The 24190-nt window shown below is 41.1% G+C and overlaps 1 protein-coding gene across 2 annotated transcripts; it reads left to right on the plus strand.

The window, feature by feature from the left end:
- The first annotated feature begins 4013 nt into the window (after positions 1-4013).
- On the plus strand, positions 4014-22813 carry LOC112255246 (kinesin-like protein KIF11). Of its 2 annotated transcripts, none has more exons than XM_024428283.2 (23): positions 4014-4167; positions 4392-4502; positions 6053-6185; positions 6296-6393; positions 10005-10083; positions 10175-10360; positions 10518-10642; positions 10732-10822; positions 10969-11211; positions 11312-11407; positions 11526-11614; positions 11744-11831; positions 11943-12131; positions 12282-12489; positions 12582-12754; positions 12876-13001; positions 13104-13262; positions 13532-13671; positions 14818-15091; positions 20576-20798; positions 20899-21056; positions 22295-22405; positions 22503-22813. In XM_024428283.2, exons 2-23 carry the CDS (start codon positions 4426-4428, stop codon positions 22614-22616), a joined length of 3180 nt encoding a protein of 1059 aa, XP_024284051.1. In that variant the 5' UTR covers positions 4014-4167; positions 4392-4425; the 3' UTR covers positions 22617-22813. The 2 variants fall into 2 exon arrangements, with proteins under 2 accessions (XP_024284051.1, XP_024284053.1); XM_024428285.2 differs by having other exon boundaries at positions 4014-4131.
- Positions 22814-24190: the final 1377 nt, after the last annotated feature.

Genomic DNA, 24190 nt, shown 5'->3' on the forward strand with positions numbered 1-24190 from the left:
TACCAATAGTTTTGTCACAAAAACTGTTGGGTTAAATAGTGAATTCCAAATGGTCTTGGCACATGCTCTCTACCCAACAGCTCGCAGATAGTGTGTATAGGCTAGTCTACATGATGAGATTATGGTTAAGAGCCAGAATATTTGTCAAACGGCAGTCAAGCATTGATCCTTATGTCACCACAATCAGACCCTAGATATTTATTGGAAAGGAGCATCAAGATCACAGTGCACTTTCACCATCCAGGGAAGTACATCATAAATTGTTGCAGCCTGGTCTCATACACTAGACGTAACATAGTAAACGTACATTAGTGACTGCCAAATTAGTGTGGTATGTTTACATTAGAAAGATTGTTACTTAAGGCAAAAACGAAAGTAGGGTGGCTGGATGTGAGTTTGAATCTCATCACAAACAACTTTAGTATTGTAGCTAATTAGCAACTACTTACTAATTTTTAGCTACTTAGCATATTAGCTAAGCCTTCCCCTAAACCGGCGGCAGGGTAGCCTAGTGGTTAGAGCGTTGGACTAATAACCGAAAGGTTGCAAGTTCAAATCTCTGAGCTGACAAGGTACAAATCTGTTGTTCTACCCCTGAACAGGCAGTTAACGCACTGTCATTGAAAATAAGAATTTGTTCTTAACTGAATTGCCTAGTTAAGATAAAAATTTAGCTAGCCAAAACTTAACCCTGAGCATAGCTAACTTTAGGTGCCTAACGTTAGCTGGCTTACTAGAATTCGTAACATATCATACGTTTTGTAAATTCATAACATTTAATGCCAATTGTAATTCAGAACATATCTTACAAAATGGGTGAATGACATCCACACCGTAATACATACCATACGTAATACCATATCATACTAAATGGAGTGTGTCATATTTAGGGGCAGAATAATACGAAATGCTCTGAGACCAGGTTGCAGCCCAACAGCCAGCTATTTCATTTGTAGCCAAATAAACTGCATGGTTTCCATAATCGCAGTGGAAGGACCACACACCATATCATAGTGTGACTACAAGTTTTACTTTAATATGATGGTTACTAAATCGATATTTGTGCACCGCCATTTCTCGCATAATTAATTTAACCGACACAAAAAGATCCACCTTGGAAAGTTGACCCCAAAATGTTGTTTCCATCAGGCCTGTAATGAAACCTGGTTTATAAGGGTAAAAAAATTATGTGATAAAGAGTTGAGTGTCAAAATTCATTATAGTTTTTTGTACAGATTCCCTCCACCAGTCAGTCAAGTAGCCACTGAGATAACAGAAATTATGTTCTGAGCTATTTGGTCAGCTTCAAGTCTGTAGGGTGACATAACTGATGAATTGATCATGTAAACATCAAACAAACAGAAACACAAAAACAGAAACGCATAACGGGTTTTTACATTTAAAGAAATGTGAAAAAGTTAAAAGTACTGATTTCATTACCTTCTTATTCTTATAGCGCATAGTATCTGGCAAAGTAATTATTTAAATCTACCTGAATAGGATCATTTTTAATTGAAAAAATAATTTTATGGGTGTAAAATTTAGCAAGAATTATAATAAAATTACACATACTTTTCCTCAGTGGAAAACCTTGGACTATCAAAAATAAAAAGAACATCAAGCTTGCAGATCGATGTCCCTACCAAATCTTTTTTTACGTCTAGCCGAAGATCCACCCAGAACATAGTCACATAAACAGATCAACAAAATGTAAATTTCTCATGAACATTTCAAATATACACTACATGAGCAAAAGTATGCGGTCACCTGTTCGTATAACATCTCATTCCAAAATCATGGGCATTAATATGGAGTTGGTCCCCCTTTTACTCTTTATACCAGCATCCACCCTTCTGGGAAGGCGTTCCACTAGATGTTGGATCATTGACTTGCTTCCATTCAGCCACAAGAACATTGGTGAGGTCGGGCACTGATGTTGGGTGATTAGGTCTGGCTCGCAGTCAGCATTCCAATTCATCCCAAAGGTGTTTGATGGGGTTGAGGTGAGGGCTCTGTGCAGGCCACTCAAGTTCTTCCACATCGATCTCGACAAACCATTTCTGTATGCACTCCATACAGTTGGCAATATAAATTTACGCAGGTAGCGTTCTCCAGGCATCCACCAAACCCAGATTTCCCTACGGACTGCCAGGTGGTGAAACGTTCACCACTCCAGAAAACTTGCTTCCACTGCTCCAGAGTCCAATGGCAGTGAGCTTTACACCACTCCAGCTTATGCTTGGCATTGTGCATGGTGATCTTAGGCTTGTGTGCCATGGAAACCCATTTCATGAAACTACGGACTAACAGTTATTGTGCTGATGTTGCTTCTAGAGGCAGTTTGGACCTCGGCAGTGAGTGTTGCAACCGAGGACAGCTTCAGCACTCGGTGGTCCCGTTCTGTGAGCTTGTGTGGCGTTGTTGCTCCTAGATGTTTCCACTCCACAATAACAGCACTTACAGTTGACTGGGGCAGCTCTAGCAGGACAGGAATTTGACAAACTGACTTGTTGGAAAGGTGATATCCTAACAAATACTTTTGTTGAACGGGTAATATCTATGAGTTATTTTAAAGTGTGTCTCTCACTTTGTATGATAAAGTCCATACCTTTGGTCAATTTACACACATTGCAACTTCCACCTAAATTTTTTTAATGAATAATTGAGACACTTACTATGGTTGAATTGACAACTGATGGATCTGTATTGACCACAGTGTGTTTCAAACAACTGTTTTTTAAACAAATAGTCGACTTACGTTGTGAATGGCAAATTTTACAAAATGTGGGGAGAAAAAAAATGACATTGACTTCCCGTGCAATGTTTGTCATGTAAATGTTATTTGCCTTGAATCAAAGACAGTACAGTATAAAGATAGGCAGAAACTGCTTCTCCAAAATAAATCCCTGTTGGCTAGCTAAACTCATGCGTAGAAATACATCATCGGGTCTAATGATTGTCTCAAGCCAAACTGCGCATGTTCCGGCCGTCAAATCAAAGGCACTCCTTCGATATAAAGTTGTTTTTGACGTCAATTAAAACGTGTCAGTTTTTCTCTTTCAAGCGGTTGGGGTAATAACATGTTCAAGTACTTAAGACATTGGTTCGAATCTACGTTGTGCCTTCAGATTTCGAGAAAATGAACTAAGGAAGAAAGTTTTTTCTCGCTGATTTTGTAAACCCAAAATTCCAGCCTGGTCTGCTTAGCAAGCATTCCCGTAAATTTCGCGATGCTGCATCTCTGTGTTAGAAACTCTGCTTGAGTCACAATGCCAAACCAAATGTGATAATTCCTCCCACCAAAAAAATAGCATGGCTAGAAGGGATACAGATTTTGTAATGACGTCATATTCCCGTTCACTACAACGATATTTTGCGTATTACACAGCAACGAGTTTTACAGCAGACGACTTGATTTTCACAATCACTTGCTAGCTAGAGGAACCATTTGGGAAAACCTAGTTACAATTTAACAATAAATATACTTTCTATTAAGCACTACATTATATGATGTAAATACAAACATGAATTGTGTTATCAGCTAGTAATTTTGTACTCGTGGAATTTAAGAGGACAGCAGCTAGAGGTCCGTGTATGGAGATTGTGAGAACTGTCATTTTTCTGTTCTACTTGATCATTATTGCACCCTCCTGGTGTCCCAACTCTACCAGTCCGTGATGAGAAGAATGGAAATCTTTATCTTTTCATATACTAACTGGCCACCAGACTACATAAACTATAGAAATGGAACTGAAGTAATGGAATAGCAATAACTATAACGTTAGCAATAGGAATATGGCATGAGAGTGGCCTGCACAGAGCCCTCACCTCTATCCCATATTAATGCCCATGATTTTGGAATAAGCTGTTAGCAGATGTCCACATACTTTTGGTCATACAGTGTATTTTAGCATTTGTCCCTATTTATAGCTTATAGTTCCCGTGATGCATCACTCCTCCATTTTTCATGTGACCACAGACTGCCAATAAAATCGCGTTTGAGACATTCCGATTTAGCGATTGGCTGAACTCGGATGAAAGTATTTAAAGTTTGAAATACTACACAGTCCGCACGAAAGAGCGCTAGCAATCAAATCAAGTTGTTTTTGTTAAAATTAGCTAGTCATCAAGGTAATTGTTCGAGAGAAATCCAAGAGCAAAGATTTGGTAATGACAAATTTGGATTGGTTGCCTATGTAACATAGCTAGCTAACTAAGCAAGATAACGTTAGCAAATATATTGAAGTGATAATCGCTAGTTAGTAACAGTAGATCGCTACCGTTAATTAATTAACTAACTAACTGCCTAGTTAGAATAACAGTAACGTTATGTTAGCTAACTAATACATTTGCGTTTTTCAATTGAAAAACGGTAACGTTATTTGTTACAGTTGACGTTGGCAGGATTTTGAGTGTTCTGCAAACATGGCTTCGAACAACTTGTTCAATGTTGCCAAAAAGGATGAGAAGGGGAGAAATATTCAAGTCGTTGTGAGATGCAGGTAAGCTAAACGTGACTTGTATGAAACCAGTTGGGACTTAAATACAAACATTTGGACATGGTGTCACAGCAACACTTGCCAGATACAGTGCATTTGGAAAGTATTCACACCTCTTGCGCGTTATTCTAAAATTGCTTAAATAAAAACATTATCGTTCTACACACTACCCCGTAATGACAATGGAAAAACATGGTTTTAGACAGTTTTTGCAAATTTATTAAAAATAATTAAAAAAACACCTTATTTACGGAAGTATTCAGACCCTTCATGAGACTCAAATTGAGCTCGGGTGCATCCTGTTTCCATTGATCATCCTTGAGATTGTTCTACAACTGGATTTGAGTCCACCTGTTGTAAATTGATTGGACATGATTTGGAAAGGCACACACCAGTCTGTAAGGTGCCACAGTTGACAGTGCATGTCAGAGGAAAAACCAAGCTATGAGGTCAAATGAATTGTCAGTAGAGCTCCGAGACAGGATTGTGTCGAGGCACTTTCAATGTCTGCAGCATTGAAGGTCCCCAAGAAGTGGCATCCATGATTCTTAATTGGAAGAAGTTTGAAACCACCAAGAACTCATCCTAGAGCTGGCTGCACGGCCAAACTGCGCAATCTGAGGATAACAGCCTTTGTTAGCGTGACCATCGGGTTTTGGTCACCTCTCTGACGAGTTTGTCTGTGGAGATGGAAGAACCTTCTAGAAGGACAACAATCTCAGCAGCACTCCACCAATCAGGCCTTTATGGTAGAGTGGCCAGATGGAAACCACTCCTCAGTAAAAGGCACATGACAGCCCGCTTGGAGTTTGCCAAAAGGAACCTAAAGGACTCTCAGACCATGAGAAACCAGATTCTCTGGTTTGATGAAACCAAGATTGAACTCTTTTGCCTGAATGCCAAGTGTCATGTCTGGAGGAAACCTGGCACCATCCCTACGGTGAGAAAATGATGCTGCCACCACCATATGTGGGATGTTTTTCATCGGCAGGGAGACTAGTCAGGATTGAGGGAAAGATGAATGGAGCAAAGTACAGAGATCGTTGATAACTTGCTCCAGTGCTCTCCGGACCTCAGGCTGGGTTTAAGATTCACCTTCCAACAGGACAGCAACCCTAAGCACACAGCCAAGACAACTCAGGATTGGCTTCAGGACAAGTCTCAATGTCCTTGAGTGGCCCAGCCAGAGCCGGACTTGAAGCCTATCGAACATCTCTGGAGAGTCCTGAAAATAGCTGTGCAGCGACGTTCCCCATCCAACCTGACCGAGCTAGAGAGAATCTGCAGAGAAGATTGGGAGAAATATCTGTATTTGGGTAGTTTCTCACAATCTTCTCTGCAGATTCTCTCTAGCTCGGTCAGGTTGGATGGGGAGTGTTGTCCTGCAAAATGGTCAACTTTTTTGCTTTATCATTATGGGGTGTTTGTTTGGGGGGGGGGGAACTGTAACGTAATAAAATGTGTGAAAAGTCCAGGGGTCTGAATACTTGAAGAATGCACTGTATCTAGGCTTAACTAATGTCTCGTTAACTTCTCTGCCCTTGCCTTTTCAGACCCTTCAACAACGCGGAACGCAAGTCTGCCTCCCATGGAGTCATTGATACGGTTGAAAACAGAAAAGAGATCAATGTGCGAACGGGAGGGATTGGCGACAAGGCAGCTAGGAAAATGTACACTTTTGATATGGTAACTAATGTAGCTAATGTTGTGTAAAATGGACTAACACTAATATCTACTTGGGTTGGAAGGCCATCTGTAAGGTTGCACATTTAAGTTACATGTTATCAAACCCTCAGGTTTTCGGTCCAGCTGCAAAGCAAATCGACGTCTACAAGAGTGTTGTCTGTCCCATTTTGGATGAAGTGATAAGTGGATACAACTGTACAGTTTTTGCGTAAGTACTAAGTAATAACTGACATCAAAATCATCTTTATTTGCCAAGTACATTTACTCATACTCTCAATTTTACTTGCTGTAAGCCATAGGGCTGGGAATTGCCAGGGACCTCATGATACTATCTGATGTTGTCTAACAACAAGTAACTCTTTATCCACACTATAGCAGAGGGTGTTCTTTAATGGAAGCCTCTCCAACGTAATCCAGGTAGAATAAGGAATTCCCCAGGGCAGCTGTCTAGGCTTTTTTATTTCTTGACTAATGACATGCCACTGGCTTTCAGTAAAGTGTCTATGTATGCGGATGACTCAAAACTGTGCACGTCAGCTACTACAGCAAGTGTAATTACTTCAACACTTATCAAAGAACTGCAGTCTGTTTCAGAATGGTTGGAAATAAGTTAGTCCTAAATCTTTAACTAAAAGCATTGTGTTGGGTACAAATCATTCACTAAACCTCAAGCGAATCTTGTGATGAGTATGGAAATTGAGCAATTTGAGATTAATAAACTGCTTGGAGTAAACCTGGATTGTGACCTGTCATGGTCATAACATGTTGATGCAACAGTAGCTAAGATGGCGAGAAGTCTGTTTTTATAATAAAGCGCTGCGCTGCTCTGCCTCAACACTATCAAGGCAGGTTCTACAGGCCATAGTTTTGTCACACCTTGACTACTGTCCAGTCGTGTGGTCAGGTGCCACAAATTACAATTGGCTCGGAACAAGGCAGTACCATGAGCCATGGCTATATGGAACACTTCCCCAGATCTGTGCCTCGACCCAATCCTGTCTCTGAGCTCTATGGACAATTCCTTTGACCTCATGGCTTGGTTTTTGCTTTGACATGCACTGTCAACTGTGGGGCCTTTATATAGACAGGTGTGTGCCTTTTCAAATCATGTCTAATTGAATTTACCACAGGTGGACTCCCAAGTTGTAGAAGGATGATCAATGGAAACGGGGTCTGAATACTTACAGTTGAATTCAAAAGTGTATAGCCCAGCCAGAAGAGGACTGGCCACCCCACATAGCCTGGTTTCTTCCTAGGTTTTGGCCTTTCTAGGGAGTTTTTCCTAGCCACCGTGCTTCTACACCTGCATTGCTTGCTGTTTGGGGTTTTAGGCTGGGTTTCTGTACAGCACTTTGAGATATTAGCTGATGTACGAAGGGCTATATAAATAAATTTGTTTTGATTTGATTTATATACACCTAAGCCAAAAACTGAGTTTAAATGTATTTCACAATTCCTGACATTTAATCCTAGTAAAAATTCCCTAACTCGGGTCAGTTAGGATCACCACTTTATTTTAAGAATGTGAAATGTCAGAATGATAGTGAGGAATTTCAGCTTTTATTTCTTATCACATTCCCAGTGGGTCAGAAGTTTACATACACTCAATTAGTGTTTGGTAGCTTTGCCTTTTAATTGTTTCACTTGGGTCAAACGGTTCGGGTAGCCTTCAACAAGCTTCCCACAATAAGTTGGGGGAATTTTGGCCCATTCCTCCTGACAGAGCTGGTGTAACTGAGTCAGGTTTGTAGGCCTCCTTCTTCGCACATGGGTTTTCAGTTCTGCCCACAAATCTTCTATAGGAATGAGGTTGTGGCTTTATGATGGTCTCTCCAATACCTTGACTTTGTTGTCCGTAAGCCATTTTGCCACAACTTTGGAAGTATGCTTGGGGTCATTGTCCATTTGGAAGACTCATTTGCCACCAAGCTTTAACTTCCTGACTCATGTCTTGAGATGTTGCTTCAATATAGCCACATAATTTTCCTATCTTATGATGCTATCTATTTTGTGAAAGTACACCAGTCCCTCCTGCAGCAAAGCACCCCCACAACATGATGCTGCCACCCCTGTGCTTCAGTTGGGATTGTGTTCTTTGGCTTGCAAGCCTCCCACTTTTTCCTCCAAACATAACAATGGTCATTATGGCCAAACAGTTCTATTTTTTGTTTCATTAGATCAGAGGACATTTCTCAGAAAAGTACCATCTTTGTCCCCATGTGCAGTTGCAAACCTTAGTCTGGCTTTTTTATGGTGGTTTTGGAGCAGTGGCTTCTTCCTTGCTGAGTGGCCTTTCAGGTTATGTCGTTATTGGACTCATTTTACTCTGGATATAGATACTTTTGTACCTGTTTCCTCCAGCATCTTCAAGGTCCTTTGCTGCTGTTCTGGGGTTGATTTGCACTTTTCGCACCAGTCCTTTCATCTCTAGGAGACACAACACGTCTCCTTCCTGAGTGGTATGAATGCTGCGTGGTCCCATGGTGTTTCTACTTGCATACTATTGTTTGTACAGATGAACGTGGTACCTTCAGGTGTCTCCCAAGGATGAACCAGACTTGTGGAGTTCTACAACTTTTCTGAAAATCTGGCTAATTTCTTTTGATCTCCCCCCTCGATGTAAAGCAGAGGGACTGAGTTTGACGGTAGGCCTTCAAATACATCCACAGGTACCTCTCCAATTGACTCAAATGATGTCAATTAGCCTATCAGAGGCTTCTAAAGCCCTGACATTTTCTGGAATATTCCACACTGTTTAAAGGCACTGTCAGTTTAGTGTATGAACTTCTGACTCATTGAAATTGTGATACAGTGAAATAATCTGTATTTAAACAGTTGTTGAAAAAATAACTTGTCATGCACAAAGTAGATGTCCTAACCGACTTGCCAAAACTACAGTTTGTTAAGAAAATTTGTGGAGTGGTTGAATATTGAGTTTTAATGACCCCAACCTAAGTTTATCTTCCGACTTCAACTGTATGTAAATAAGGTTTTTCAGTTTTTTAATACATTTGCAAAAATGTCTAAACCTGATTTTGCTTTGTCATTCTGGGGTATTGTTTGTAGATAAAGAGAAATAATATTGAATCCATTTTAGAGTATGGCTGTAACGTAACAAAATGTGGGGAGTCGAGGAGTCTGTACTGTAACTGCCTTAATGTTGCTGGACTCTGCGAAGAGCGTTAAATATAAACATATTGCTCACCATATCTCTGCTGCAGAGGGACAAGAGCCATGAGAACAAGTTTAGATGAGTCATGGAAATAAAAGTACTGAACTGGTGCAAGAATAACATTTCGTCAGTGTCCAAACAGTGCGATGTTGTTAAAAAATTAACTTATTTCCATGACTCATCTGAACTTGTTTTCTCATGGCTCTTGTCCCTCTGCAGCAGAGATATGGTGAGCAATATGTTTATATTTATTAAGGCTCTTCGCAGGGTCCAGCAGCATTAAGACAGTTACAGTGCATTCGGAAAGTATACAGACACCTAGACTCCCCACATTTTGTTACATTACAGCCTTATTCTAAAATGTATATATTCCCCTTCACTAGCAAGCGATAGACAACATTTAGTGGCAGAGTGCAGCGCAATCCACAAATTTAAGAAACATATTTTTTAAAATTTTACCCTTATTTTACTAGGCAAGTCAGTTAAGAACAAATTCTTATTTTCAATGACGGCCTACAAACAAAAACATGAGCAGCGACCAAACACCGAGTTCCACCCCCCCCAAAAAAGAAGCTGACATTGGCCACTGAAGACTTGTCTGTCTGTTTTTCTAAAATATTTGATTTTAAATGGCTTTTGTCATGTAGATATGGCCAAACTGGAACAGGAAAGACCTTCACAATGGAAGGAGAAAGATCTCCGAATGAAGAATTTACATGGGAAGAGGTATAACATAATTGTGTCAGATTTGTCAGTTGACTGTTTTTGTTATTGTCCTCTATGTGTACTAATGTGTGATTTGAATCTACTCTTTCAGGACCCTCTTGCTGGTATCATTCCCCGGACACTTCATCAGATATTTGAGAAGCTGTCTGATAATGGGACAGAGTTTTCTGTCAAGGTTTCCTTGCTGGAGATTTACAATGAAGAGCTGTTTGACCTGCTAAGTCCTTGTTCCGATGTCACTGAACGCCTTCAATTGTTTGATGATCCACGTAATAAGGTAGTACTCACTCTCACATTTATGTACGTTCCTAATTAGTTGAATTCCACAAGTGTCAACACGTCACTGCTGTTTCCATAGACAACCTGCTATTCCACCAATTGGGTGATGTTCTTAAACTAGTTATGATGTTTTAAATGTACTTTCTGTCCATCAGAGGGGTGTCATCATCAAGGGCCTGGAGGAAATCACGGTACACAACAAAAATGAGATTTACCAGATTCTGGAGCGTGGATCTGCCAAGAGAAAAACTGCCTCCACTCTTATGAATGCCTACTCCAGGTAAACCTGCATGTCTAACCAGCTAAACTTCTCATAGCAAGGTGTTAGTGTTTGAATAGTTTATTGATCTGCCCCTTTTTGTTTTTCAGCCGCTCTCACTCTGTGTTCTCTGTCACGATTCATATGAAGGAGATCACCATTGAAGGAGAGGAACTGGTCAAGATTGGAAAACTGAATTTGGTACGGTTAACTGGTATTACCTACAAATATCATTGTCACATATCCTCTACCCGTGACTTACAAAGAAAGATCACATATTTGTCCTGTATGTGCACCTGCTTGTGATACCCATTAGGTATTCTCGCTAACGTGACCTCCTCTTGTAGGTGGACCTTGCTGGCAGTGAGAACATCGGCCGATCGGGGGCTGTGGACAAGCGGGCGCGGGAGGCCGGCAACATCAACCAGTCTCTGTTGACACTGGGCAGGGTGATCACTGCACTGGTGGAGAAGAGGCCTCATGTGCCCTACAGGGAGTCCAAACTCACCCGTATCCTCCAGGACTCACTGGGAGGCCGCACCAAGACCTCCATCATCGCCACCGTTTCCCCAGCCTCAATCAACCTGGAGGTGTCTGGCTGTCTTACTGTCTCTTGGCACGTGTGTCTAGGTTGATGTCTAGTTTTTAGCAATGCCTCTACTTTAACTTTTCATTTCATGAAATCCCCAGGAAACTCTGAGCACGCTGGAATATGCCAACAGGGCCAAGAACATCATGAACAAGCCTGAGGTGAACCAGAAGTTGACAAAGAGAACTCTTATCAAGGTGAATATAAGAACTGAAACTCTAAATTGAAATTTGGAGAATTCTGTTTACTTTATGTATGTTTTTAAGAATATCTTATTTGGTGAAATGTCTGTGCTAAAATATTGTATCTTATCAGGAATACACAGAGGAAATTGAGCGTCTAAAACGGGATTTGGCTGCCACTCGTGACAAGAATGGAGTGTATTTGTCGTCTGAGAACTATGAGTAATTGCCCATTGTACAACACACATTTTGTTCATGAACCAAACATTTTTACTAAAATCTGTATTGGAATGTAATCACTTCAGAAGGAGAAAGTACAGGAGTTTAACATTTTAATTTATCACCCCACAGGAGCATGGCGGGCATGATATCTTCCCAAGAGGAGCATATAACAGAATATACCGAGAAGATTGCATCAGTGGAGGAGGAGCTGAAGAGAGTAAGCATGTTTAAAAATGTCATTTTACTTCCTGTTTTTGGATGAGCTGAACAATGGCTACTGGCTCCACATGACTAATCCAAAAATATTGTGATCGTCCCTCATTCCCAGGTCTTTGAGCTGTTTGAGGATAGCAAGGATAAGCTGGACCAGTGCATCAATGATCTGGAGGAGAAGAACCATAAGCTGGAGGAGACTCACAAGGACCTGCAGGAGACCAAACAGAAGCTCACTGAGGAGGCGTTTATAGTGTCTGAGCTGGCCACCACTGAGGAGAAACTGTACACCACTGCAGACAAGGTTAGGTTGACGACGTTACGGCCAGTACGAAAATGTATACACTCACTGCTGTAATTCACTCTGGTTAACAGTTCAGTCTAAATGACTAAAATTACATTTGAACATGTACTGTATGACTGTCTGTTTTTAAGATTTAACCTTTTTCTCCAGTTGCTGACAACTGTTGATGTGAGCACCAAAGATGTATCTGACCTGCATGCTAAGCTAGAGAGGAAGAAGAAAGTTGAGGAGCACAACTCTGAAATCCAGATTAGTTTTACCGACCACATGGATGCTATGTTCAGCCAGATGCAGAACTCTGTGGAAGACCAGCGCAACAAGCACCAGAGCATGCTGGACTCCTACAAAACCTCAGTTGGTGAGCAGCTTGAAATAGACCGGTAGTTTACAAGAGTGAAATGAGCGCATCATAGGAATTAATATCTGATTGAATGTCTTTTGCGCCCTCAGAGGGTCTTCTTACAGTCAACGACAAAGCCTTCAAAGGTGCCATGGCTACTGTAGCTGCGTCCTTCTGCGGCATCAATAACCTGTTTACTGATGGCATGACCAAGTGTCAGGCTAAGTTGATGGCGCAAGAGACTCTGTGTGCGGAGGCCAAAAACACTCTGCACCAGGTTTTGGTAAGGGTATAAATTAAGCCATGTCTGTTCTTGTCTGGTGTTTTTTCTTTTTTTCTGGTTTTGTATACATCTGTATAGATGTGTGTGACATTTCTTGATTAATATGATCCTGTTTTAACAGGAGGAGCACAAGTTGGAGCTTGAGGAGGTCCTGGTGGCCCAGATGTTGCCTGGTTTCAGTGCCATCATGGCCATGAATGACAGCCTGAAGAAGACACTGGGGAGCCACCATGCCCTGGCAGCTAAGGTAAGTGAAGCTGGCTGAAATAATGCATTGTGTATATACTCTAAATACTTTGCTTATTAGAGACTTGTTAGACAATTTAATGAATGCTTTCCTTTTTCCCAGATGGCGTCCATGAAGGTGGAGATGACGTCGTTCTTCAGTGGCCATGCCCAGGACCTGGCTGCCCTGAGGGAGACTGCCACAGCAGGTCTCGGCTCCCTAAAGACTGAGCACAGCAACCTGAAGAAACAGATCAGCAGAGCAGACAAGGAGCATCAGACGGTACGGCCTGGGATCGATTTGGAGTGGTCTATAAAGTGTCTTATCACCCTCTGCAATCATCTAAAAAAACAAGATGTCAAAGTAATACACTTTGATATGCACAATAGGATTGCTCTGGCAATGTCTACTCTGCTTTTATACCGTTGGTCCAGTCCCTGTTAGACATCTGGATGTTGACCCCCCCAAAAAAAAGAAACTTCTCACTATTGAGGCTTTGGTCAACAAGTGTGCTTTTTTGATCTGACCTTGTGACATCACCTCTCCTACAGGGCATGACCCAAGTGATCCAGTGTCTGCAGAACCAGCTCAACCTCCTGGCCATGGAGACCCAGAATAACTACGCCGGCATGATGAGTGCCTCCGACGCCCTGCAGGTCCCTGTCCAGTCCCTTCAGCAGACCCTGCAAACGTAGGTGCAACTGGGCTGTCTTAACTGGGCCATTGGCCGTGATGTACCTGTCCATGGCGTTAGGGCTGTCTCGACTCAAATATATATATTTTTGTGGTTAACCGAAAGTCGTCTAACTATTGTAATTCTCAATGGATGTAAAAACAGCTGCCGTTTGAGGTGAAAACATTACTTTGAGAAGCTCCACAGGTCATTAGTGATGGTGCGTCAAGCCAATCAGATACTATCATATCCCCAAATAAACACTTTGTCTACATTTTCACGGTAGCTTGTAGGCCTACTTCTATGCGTGCGTGTCCTTAATCAACATCGACCGCAGAGCTCCAAACAAAATACTACTAAATTAACAATTTGTTAAATGGAATGAAATAAACCAAAACAACAGCATAGGTTGTGCACTCAGCGAACAATGTCTGTTATATATATATATATTGGCCATATACCACACCTCCTCGGGCCTTATTGCTTAAATATACTACTGGTGATATATGCAAACAATTCACACAATAAAGTTATGAATGTGCACAAATCTGCGGGAGAGAGCGCATTCTGGAGAGGGAAGTGCATTGTGCGTGCTCAATCCGACATCTGCATTGGCCATGCAGCATTTACAGTGATATAGTCTCATCAGATGTCAGGTCATTCATACTTCTTGCGCTTAACGGCGCAATGCACAGCTGTTCTCAAAGAAGTGAGTTTGTGTTTATACAGGATGTACCGCCCCCACCTACCGTCAACCAATGTCATGTCAATGCGGAGCTGTACAGAGCCCTTCTCATTGTTACAACATTTGGGACGTGCATGGCGACGCAGTACATAGCTTGATTTCGCCTCTATGCCTCTGGAGGCTCCGCAATTGCGTTAATCTCTCCATATGGAGCCTCAAACCACATTTTCAGATCAAACATAAATTGGCTTTTAGTCTTGGCCTCCAATGGATTAGTTCACGGAGTTGGTTGTGTGTTTTAGTAAAGCAGTAACACAATCTCGGTTGACCAACAGCCTAACGACCAAACAATCGACCGGTTGACTAATTGGAGTCAGCCCTACCATGTCGTTGAATTTGTCCATTGAATCTGCATATTACTCTTTTCACTTTATGTTTGCCAGTGCATAGCCTCTAATTCATTTGATTCTGTCTTCCAGGAGATGCAGTGCAGCTGAGAACCAGACCGCAACCCAAAAGGAGCGTCTAGCGTCCTCCACCGCTAGCCTTATCTCTGAGGTCCAGCAGACTGCCCAGGAGGCCCAGCATACGATGGAGGAGTGCTCCGTCTACTGTAGCCACCTGCACAGCTCTCTGACCCAACTGTGTGAGAGGAGTCTGCAATGGTGTGCCTCTACCAAGGACAGCACTGACTCCCATGCTCAGCTCACCCTGATGAGAGAGAACACCGCCTCTGCTCAGACCCTGCTACAGGTAAACTATACACTCAGACAGAATATTGTGCAGTTTTACCTCAAACAGGGACTTGGTGGTACTTTATGAAATGGAGTACTAACATGTGTTTTTTGCTATTTAGCCAATTTTTCTTGGCCTAGAAGTTTCAGTTGTAAGAAATGATAAGAATACAAACGAAGTAAATAGCTTAGTAGAATAGAGTACACTTATTATAATACAGGAAGGCACAATTTATAGTCCAATATTTTCATGTGTTTTGGGGAAGGCAGGGATTGGGGGGGTGGGAGTGTTTTATATTGTGCAGTATTTAGCAATCATTAGTAGTGTGTGTCATGAATGTACTGTATGTGTGCTAAGGTTTGTAGAGTCTGCAGTCCAGTTCAAGTGTTCAGCAGTCTGATGGCATGTTGGATACCAACAGGATCAGACCTTTTTATCAGACTTCATTAGGGCTGGTCACATTTAGTTGACTGGTCGAGCAATCGCAAATCGTTTTTTTCATGGTGCACGAGCTGTCTGCTTCAACCCTGTTTCGTTAGATAAAACAATTGTGGAGGCCACAGATGGCATAGTCTTCACTCAAAAACATATGATACCTGAAATTGTATATGGTTACGTTGTGTGAAAATAATTATGCACCACTAATAAATAATCATTTGTAACATGCGCTTTCTCCTGTGTTGGATAGAGGTCGCTGTTTCAGAACTGTGGACAATCTTCAGTGTGCCTTTGAATTGGCGCCTTTCCCTATGTTGCTATATACATAATAGCAAAGTTAACCAGTGTGCGTATTGGTGTTGAGAACAATGTGGCGGAGGCAGCAGCGGAATGAGGAAACAGTTCTTGCCTTTTAATTGTCTAAGAAAATGTAGGAGATTGAATTTCATATTCGTACCAGTCACGAGTTTGGACACCTATTCATTAAAAGGGCTTTTCTTTATTTGTACTATTTTTCTACATTGTAGAATAATAGTGAAGACATCAACTATGAAATAACACATGGAATCTTGTCGTAACAAGTGTTAAACAAATCTAAATATATTTTAGATTCTTCAAAGTAGCCATCCTTTGCCTTGATAGCTTTGCATACTCTTGTCATTCTCTCAACCAGCTCCACCTGGAATGCTTTTCCAATGGTCTTGAAGGAGTTCCCACATGCTAGAGCTTGTTGGCTGCTTTTCTTTCACTTTGCGGTCCAACTCATCCCAAACCATCTCAATTGGGTTGAGCTTGGTGATTGTGGAGGCCAGGTCATCTGAAGCAGCACTCCACTCTTTCTTGGTCAAATAGCCCTTATACATCCTGGAGGTGTGTTGGATCATTGTCCTGTTGAAAAACCAAATGATAGTGCCACTAAGTGCAAACCAGGTGGGTTGGCGTATCGCTGCAGAATGCTGTTAGCTATCCTGTGCAAGTGTGACTTGAATTCTAAATAAATCACTGACTGTGTCACCAGCAATGTACCATCACACCTCTTCCTCCATGCTTCAAGGTGGGAACCATGCAAGCAGAGATCATCTGTTCACCTACTCTGCATCTCACAAAGACACAGCTGTTGGAATCAAAAATTTGGACTCAGACAAAAGGACAAATTTCCTCCGGTCTAATGTCCATTGCTTGTGTTTCTTGCCCCAAGCAAGTCTCTTTATGATTAGTATCCTTTTTAATAGTGGCTTCTTTGCAGCAATTTGACCATGAAGGCCTAATTCATGCAGTCTCCTCTGAACAGTTGATGTCTGTTACTTGAACTCTGTGAAGCATTTATTTGGGCTGCAATCTGAGGTGCGGTTAACTCTAATGAACTGATCCTCTGCAGCAGAGTTAACTCTGGGTCTTCCTTTCCTGTGGCGGTCTTCATGGGAGCCAGTTTCATCATACCGCTTGATGGTTTTTGCGACTGCATTTGAAGAAACTTTCAAGTTAATTGAAATGTCCTGGATTGACTGACCTTCATGTCTTAAAGTAATAGACTGTTTCTCTTTGCTTATTTGAGCCGTTCTTGCCATAATATGAACTTTTTCCAAATAGGGCTATCTTCTGTATACCACCTCTACCTTGTCACACCACAACTGATTGGCTCAAACGCATTAAGATGTTAAGAAATTCCACAAATTAACTTTTAGCAAGGCACACCTGTTAATTGAAATGCATTCCAGGTGACTACCTCTTGAAACTGGTTGAGAGAATGCAAAGGGTGGCTACTTTGAAGAATCAGTTTGATTTAATACTTTTGGTTACTACATGATTTTGTATGTTTCTTAGATTTAATGTCTTCACTATTCTACAATATAGGAAAAAAGAAACCCTGGAATGAGTAGGTGTCTACTTTTGACCTGTACTGTGTGTGTATGTATACATGCATACAGTGCATTTGGAAAGTATTCAGACCCCTTGACTTTTTCCATATTTTGATACGTAACAGTCTTATTCTAAAATGGATTTAAATTAATGTTTTACTCATCAATCTACACACACTACTCCATAATGACAAAGCAAAAAAAAATGATATCATATTTACACAAGTGTTCAGATCCTTTACTCAGTACTTTGAAGCACCTTCGGCAGCGATTACAGCCTCGAATCTTCTTGGGTATGACTCTACAAGTTTGGCACACCTGTATTTGTGCAGTTTATCCCATTCTCTGAAGCTCTCAGGTTGGATGGGGAGTGTTGCTTCACAGCTATTTTCAGGTCTCTCCAGAGATGTTCATGTCTGGTCTCTGGCTGGGCCACTCAAGGACATTCAGAGACGTGTCCCGAAGCCACTCCTGCATTCTTGGCTATGTGTCTAGGGTCATTGTCCTGTTGGAAAGTGAACCTTCGCCCCAGTTTGTGCTCCAGAGCGCTCTTCATCAATGATCTCTCTGTACTTTGTTCCATTCATCTTTGCCTCGATTCTGACTAGTCTCTCAGACCCTGCAGCTGAAAAACATCCACACAGTATGATGCTGCCACCACCATGCTTCACTGTATAGATAGTGCCAGGTTTCCTACAGATATGAAGCTTGGCATTTGATCTTGGTTTCATCAGACCAGAGAATCTTGTTTTTATATTCTGAGGGTTTGACTTTTGGCAAATTCCAAGCAGGCTGTCGTGTGCCTTTTACTGAGGAGTGGCTTCTGTCTGGTCACTACCATAAAGGACTGATTGGTGGAGTGCTGCAGAGATGGTTGTCCTTCTGGAAGTTTCTCCCATTTCCAGAGGACCTATAGAGCTCTTGTCGGTGACCATTGGGTTCTTGGTTACCTCTCTGACCAAGGCCTTTCTCTCCCGATTGCTCAGTTTGGCTGTGCGGCCAGCACTAGGAAGAGTCTTGGTGGTTCCAAACTAATTCCATTTAAGAATGATTGAGACCACTGTGTTCTTGGACCTTCAGTGCTGCAGAAATATGTTGGTACCCTTTCCCAGATCTGTGCCTCGACACAATCCTGTCTTGGCGCTCTACGGACAACTCCTTCGACCTCATTGCTTGATTTTTGCTCCGATATGCACTGTCAACTGTGGGACCTTATATAGATGTGTGTGCCTTTCCAAATCATGGCCAATCAATCGCATTTACCACAGGGGGAGTCCAATCAAGTTGTAGAAACATCTCAAGGATGATCAATGAACCAGGATGTACCTTAGCTCAATTTCGAGTCTCATCGCAAAGGGTTTGAATACTTATGTAAAGGTATGTTTCTCCCCCCCACCCCCATTTTTAATACATTTTCTCAAATTTCTAAACTGGTTTTCGCTTTGTCATTATAGGGTATTGTGTGTAGATTGCTGAGGATTACTTTATAAAAATTGAAAAATATATATTTTAGAATAATGCTAACAATGTGGAAAAAGTCAAGGTCTGAACTTTCCAAAGGCACTGTATGCTACTGTATGTATCAGTCCATGTCATGACACAGCATACGAGTCATTCATGCTTTGAAATGTAATCAAACTTTTAGTTTTAAAACGGAATAAGAAAGGGAGCTTTGAATAATTTTCCTAAGCGATAAATAAACTGCAAATCACAAATGCATGCAACTGTTTTTGTCTTTGCTGTTTTAAAGGCTTCATTTTTTCCTTAACACTCTGGTGCACTTTTCCAAATGATAAGAAAAAATATTCTAATCGCACCCGTTGGCGCATAATACTCACGCAACGCTTGCTCCTATACCCTCTTCTTTATCTGGATGTCTTCCACAGATCTGACTTTCCTTCCTGAGCAACCAGTAAACATTCGCCCGTTACGAGTAATTTTATCTAAGAGTGCACTTAAAGCATCAGACCAGCTCGGCGTGTAGGGTGTCTATATATGGAAAAGTACACTTTTTTTCAGATTGGAAGAACGAATGGATTATTCTCGGTCGATCGACATTTGAACGCAGCAGAGTAAGATTCTATTGTATTCCTTTACACAGACCAGTGCGGCATAACAATCACAACTGCAGTAGGCCTATGTGCAAGTAGACAATTGCCATATATGGATTTGTGCCATTCACTTTGAACTGGACTGTTTCACAGCATGAGCGGTTGTGATTTATGCAGCTCACACTTTGATCTCAAAACAATCGCATGTAGCACCGTGTGCACATTTTGTTCATATTTGGGGCGGCAGGGTAGCCTAGTGGTTAGAGCATTGGATTAGTAACCAAAAGGTTGTACGTTCAAATCCCTGAGCTGACAAGGTACAAAATCTGTCGTTCTGCCCCTGAACAGGCAGTTAACCCACTGTTCCTAGGCCGTCATCGAAAATAGGAATTTGTTCTTAACTGACTTGCCTAGTAAAATAAAGGTAAAATATATATATTTGCTAGTTAGTAAATTATTAACCCAGTCATAGCAAATTTGTGCTTCCTACAAGATCACAAAACGTGTACATTTTCTAGCCATCTTTGAAAAGCGTGCCAGGTAAAGAGCTTTTCTTTGTCTTAAGGGGAAGTGTTTTTTATTTTGAGACGAGTCTGAATAAGCTAAGTAGCCAATAGGCACAGGGTAGCATAACTTGTCTGATTGTCTTTAATAATGATATGGGAATAACTATGCCTATTTTGGTTTCTTGTATTAAACAACGATGTTCAGTCACCACCTTGTTTGAAGGAAAAGTTTCATGGAATGTAGGCCTACATTAAACACTATTGGCTGCTACTGTAGGCTGAATGATATAACCAATTTCCATGTTAATTTTACATGATGCGTTTTCTAAAAGAAATATATATTTTTTTTATGGTAAGCCACTTTGGTAGGTGTACATTTATGATCAAATAGTCACAGTAGGCTATTTGGCCACTGAAACAGTAAATTAAAGCCTCTGTTCACAGTAAACACGTGCTGGAAGTTGCACACGGTTCAAGTTTGCGCTCAGCAGACCTGAAATTGGCTCAGTGCTGGAAAATATTAGTAGTCTGATACTACACCGTTTAGTTTTACAAAAATGGTTAGCTTCGAAATCCCTGAGTAGCTCATTACATGTCGGTATTCATCATAACTGAAATCTTGACCGGTGTTTCTCTGGTGTGAATCAGAGGGTGGAGCAGAGCTGTGAGGAGAGGGTCCAGGAGGTGAGTGGTCAACTGAAGCGGCAGCAAGGGCTGGTGGAGGAGGGTCTGGGTGCCTTGAAGGAGCAGACGTCACTGTACCAGAACACTCTGGAACACCATCACATAGAACTCAAGGCCCACATGGAGGGTGGCGTGGTCAGTGTCCACAGTTTCCTCAGCAAGCAGCTCAAACAGGATGTCCCAACTGGTGAGCTTGACGCGGATGTAATGCCATCTAAAAATGTTATGTTGGCTTTTTTTCTTCTACATGTATAGTCTGAGTCACTGACATTGTTTTGTTCTGGCAGGTACAACTCCTCAGAGGAGGGAGTTTGTGTACCCATGTCTCCTGGCCAAGTCGAAGAGCAGAGCTGAACTGCTGGACAGCTTCCGCCACCAGCAGGAGGAGCTGCAGGCAGCCCTGTTCCAGTGTGACACAGTAGAGGAGGAGAAGCAGGTCGATCAGGTACACATTAGGTCCCAATTTTACCTGGTTGGGTCATGTCGGTTTGGGGCAGTATCGCAGATTACTGTCACGGTTACATTAGGGGACTGATTTTAACACCAATACCGATATTTTTATTTTTTTGAGTACCCAAAAAGTGTGCCGATATTTGTATGTGTAATAATGACAATTACAACAATACTGAATGAACAGTATTGTCTACTTAATGTAATACAAATCAATCAATTTAGTCTCAAATAAACCAATTGAACAGGTTTCATTATTTAATGCAAAAACAGTGTTGGAAAAGAAAGTAAAATTGCAATATGTGCCATGTAAAAAAAGCTAACGTTTAAGTTCCTTGCTCAGAACATGAGAACATATGAAAGCTGGTGGTTCCTTTTTAACATGGGTCTTCAATATTCCCAGTTAAGTTTTAGGTTGTAGTTATTATAGGGCTATTTCTCTCTCTACCATTTGTATTTCATAAACCTTTTGACTATTGGATGTTCTTATAGGCACTATAGTATTGCCAGTCTAATCTCGGGAGTTGATGGGCTTGAAGTCAATAACATCGCTGTGCTTCAAGTATTGCGAAGAGCTGCTTTAAACATTTTTGCAAAATATCATATATTTAGCAGATGTTATTGTGGGTGTAGTGAAATGCTTGTGTTCCTCGCTCCAACGGTGCAGTAATATCTAACAATTCACTACAATACACAAATCTAAAGTAAATGGTCTTCACACAGTTCAACAAGCCAGACAACCCAAACTGCTACATATACCCTGACTCTGCTTACACTGAATGCAAGAGAAGTGAAAATTACAGGCACTGCGTTGATTATATGCAACGCAGGACAAGCTAGTTAAACTGGTAATATCTTTCAACCATGTGTAGTTAACTAGTGATAATGTTAAGCTTGATTTTAAAAAATGATGTACATATTTTTAAGTTTAATGCTAGGTAGCAACTTAACATGGCTCCTTGCTGCCTGCACTCACGTAACAGGTGGTCAGCCTGCCACGCAGTCTCCTCGTGGATTGCAATTATAATCGTCCAAAAATGCAGATTACGATTGCTATGAACTTGAAATCGGCCCTAATTAATCGGTTATTCCGATTTTAATTGGTCAACCTCTACTGTATACACGGACTATGAATACTGACTGATCTAGACTATTCAGCATGTAATAGGCAATGACATTGGAAAGGGTGAAGTTCAGTGTACAGAATAGATGTTATGACATCTGTTGCCATAGGACTCTCTGGAGGACGAGTTGAGCGGCTACAACGACAGCTATGTCACTGAGCCATCTTATATCGACGAAAACCTCATGTGCTACGAGAATGGAAGAGTGCCATTCTTCAAGGTAAGATTGCCCCAGTGTTTCTTTGTTAATGTACTGTCATCTCTCGCTCCTAGCCCCAGCTATGGCTTTGTTTGAATGTAATGTTTTCTCCTTTCAGCAAAAGAAGGCAGGCAAGAAGGAAAACAAATCCCTCAATCGTTCCAAGATGGCAGAAAATGACACTCACGATACCCCACTCAGGTCCAAATTACCACTCGGGTGTCAGAACTAGTAGAATGTGACTTTCCTTTTACATTTCTTAACTATTTAATATTTCACTTGTCTTGAGTCAGTTTTTACTATTCTCTTAATCTGTTCTGTTGGTAATGTTTTTTTCCTATTATGCAGTCTTAAAAGGATTGACTGACATGAATGAGCTAGAACGTTTAACTAATGTTCATTTGTCTGTATTAAACATATTTTTAAAGATGTCAGCGTCCTCTGAAATATACACCACTTTCTTACTTTCACTTAGTTAACTGCACCACAAGCCCATAATTGGAAGAATAAATGTAGCATTTCTATAATTAAACTAAGACCCGAGGAGGTGTGGTATATGGCAATAAAAATACATGTTTTGTCATACCCGTGGCATATGGTCTCATACAACGGCTGTCAGCCAATCAGCATTCATTTTTAAACTTTTTTAAACCTTTATTTAACTAGGCAAGTTAAGAACAAATTCTTATTGCCAATATACCACGGCTAAGGGCTGTATCCAGGCACATCTCGTTGGGTCGTGCCTTAGAACAGCCCTTAGCTGTGGTATATTAGCCATATCACACCCCCTTGTGCCTTCCTTAATTCTAGACTAGGTGCTTAAAATGCATCCTCCACCTATATGCCCACACCGTGTCTCGATAATTCTTCACGTTTTACTGTTGAAATGTCAAAATGCATACCAAATAATTTGAATATGCATTTAAATCTTGAGGAATTTACGCTTGTGACTTTAAAGCAGGTGGTGTTAACAAACTAGCATTTCTTTGTAGGCATATTGTTTCCACATCATTGACATGATATTAGCTGAATATTTTTTAAACTCACACACATGACTGAAATGAGTGGCTACTTTGACACTGACAAATGGATCAATCTGGTCTTGAATTCAAACAATATCCCAGGCCAGTGAAGCGACACACCGATTGTACAATATTAGGAGGCAATATCTACAAGCTATTGACTACTTAATACAATTGTGCGTGTAGAACATTTCTGGAGTTTTTTTTTATTTCGGCTCATGAAACATGGGACCAAAACATTACTTTGTTTATATTTTTGTTCAGTATATTTCTGGCCAGACTGCATCAGATAAATGGGCTATAGTGGGGCTCTGTTTCGCTCACTCGGATGCTTTCTTGGATGACACACTAGTGCATTGAAAGTATTCCAACCACTTCACTTTTTCCACATTTTGTTAAGTTACAGCCTTATTCTAAAATTGGTGAAGTAGTTTTTTTCCCCTCAATCTACACACAAGACCCCATAATGACCAAGCAAAAATGTTATTGCGGTTGTAGTGAAATGCTTGTGTTCCTCGCTCCAACAGTGCCGTGATATCTAACAATTACTACAATACACAAATCTAAAGTAAAAGAATGAAGTTAAGAAATATATGAATATTAGGACAAGCAATGTCAGAGGCATTGGCCAAAATACAGTAGAATAGAATACAGTATATACCTATGAAATGAGTAAAGCAGTATGTAAACATTATTAAAGTGACCAGTAATTCTATGTATATAGGGCAGCAGCCTCAAAGGGGCAGGGTTGAGTAACCAGGTGGTAGCCGGCTAGTGATGGCTA

Source organism: Oncorhynchus tshawytscha, linkage group LG01 (genome assembly GCF_018296145.1).
Source record: "Oncorhynchus tshawytscha isolate Ot180627B linkage group LG01, Otsh_v2.0, whole genome shotgun sequence".
NCBI lineage: Eukaryota > Metazoa > Chordata > Actinopteri > Salmoniformes > Salmonidae > Oncorhynchus > Oncorhynchus tshawytscha.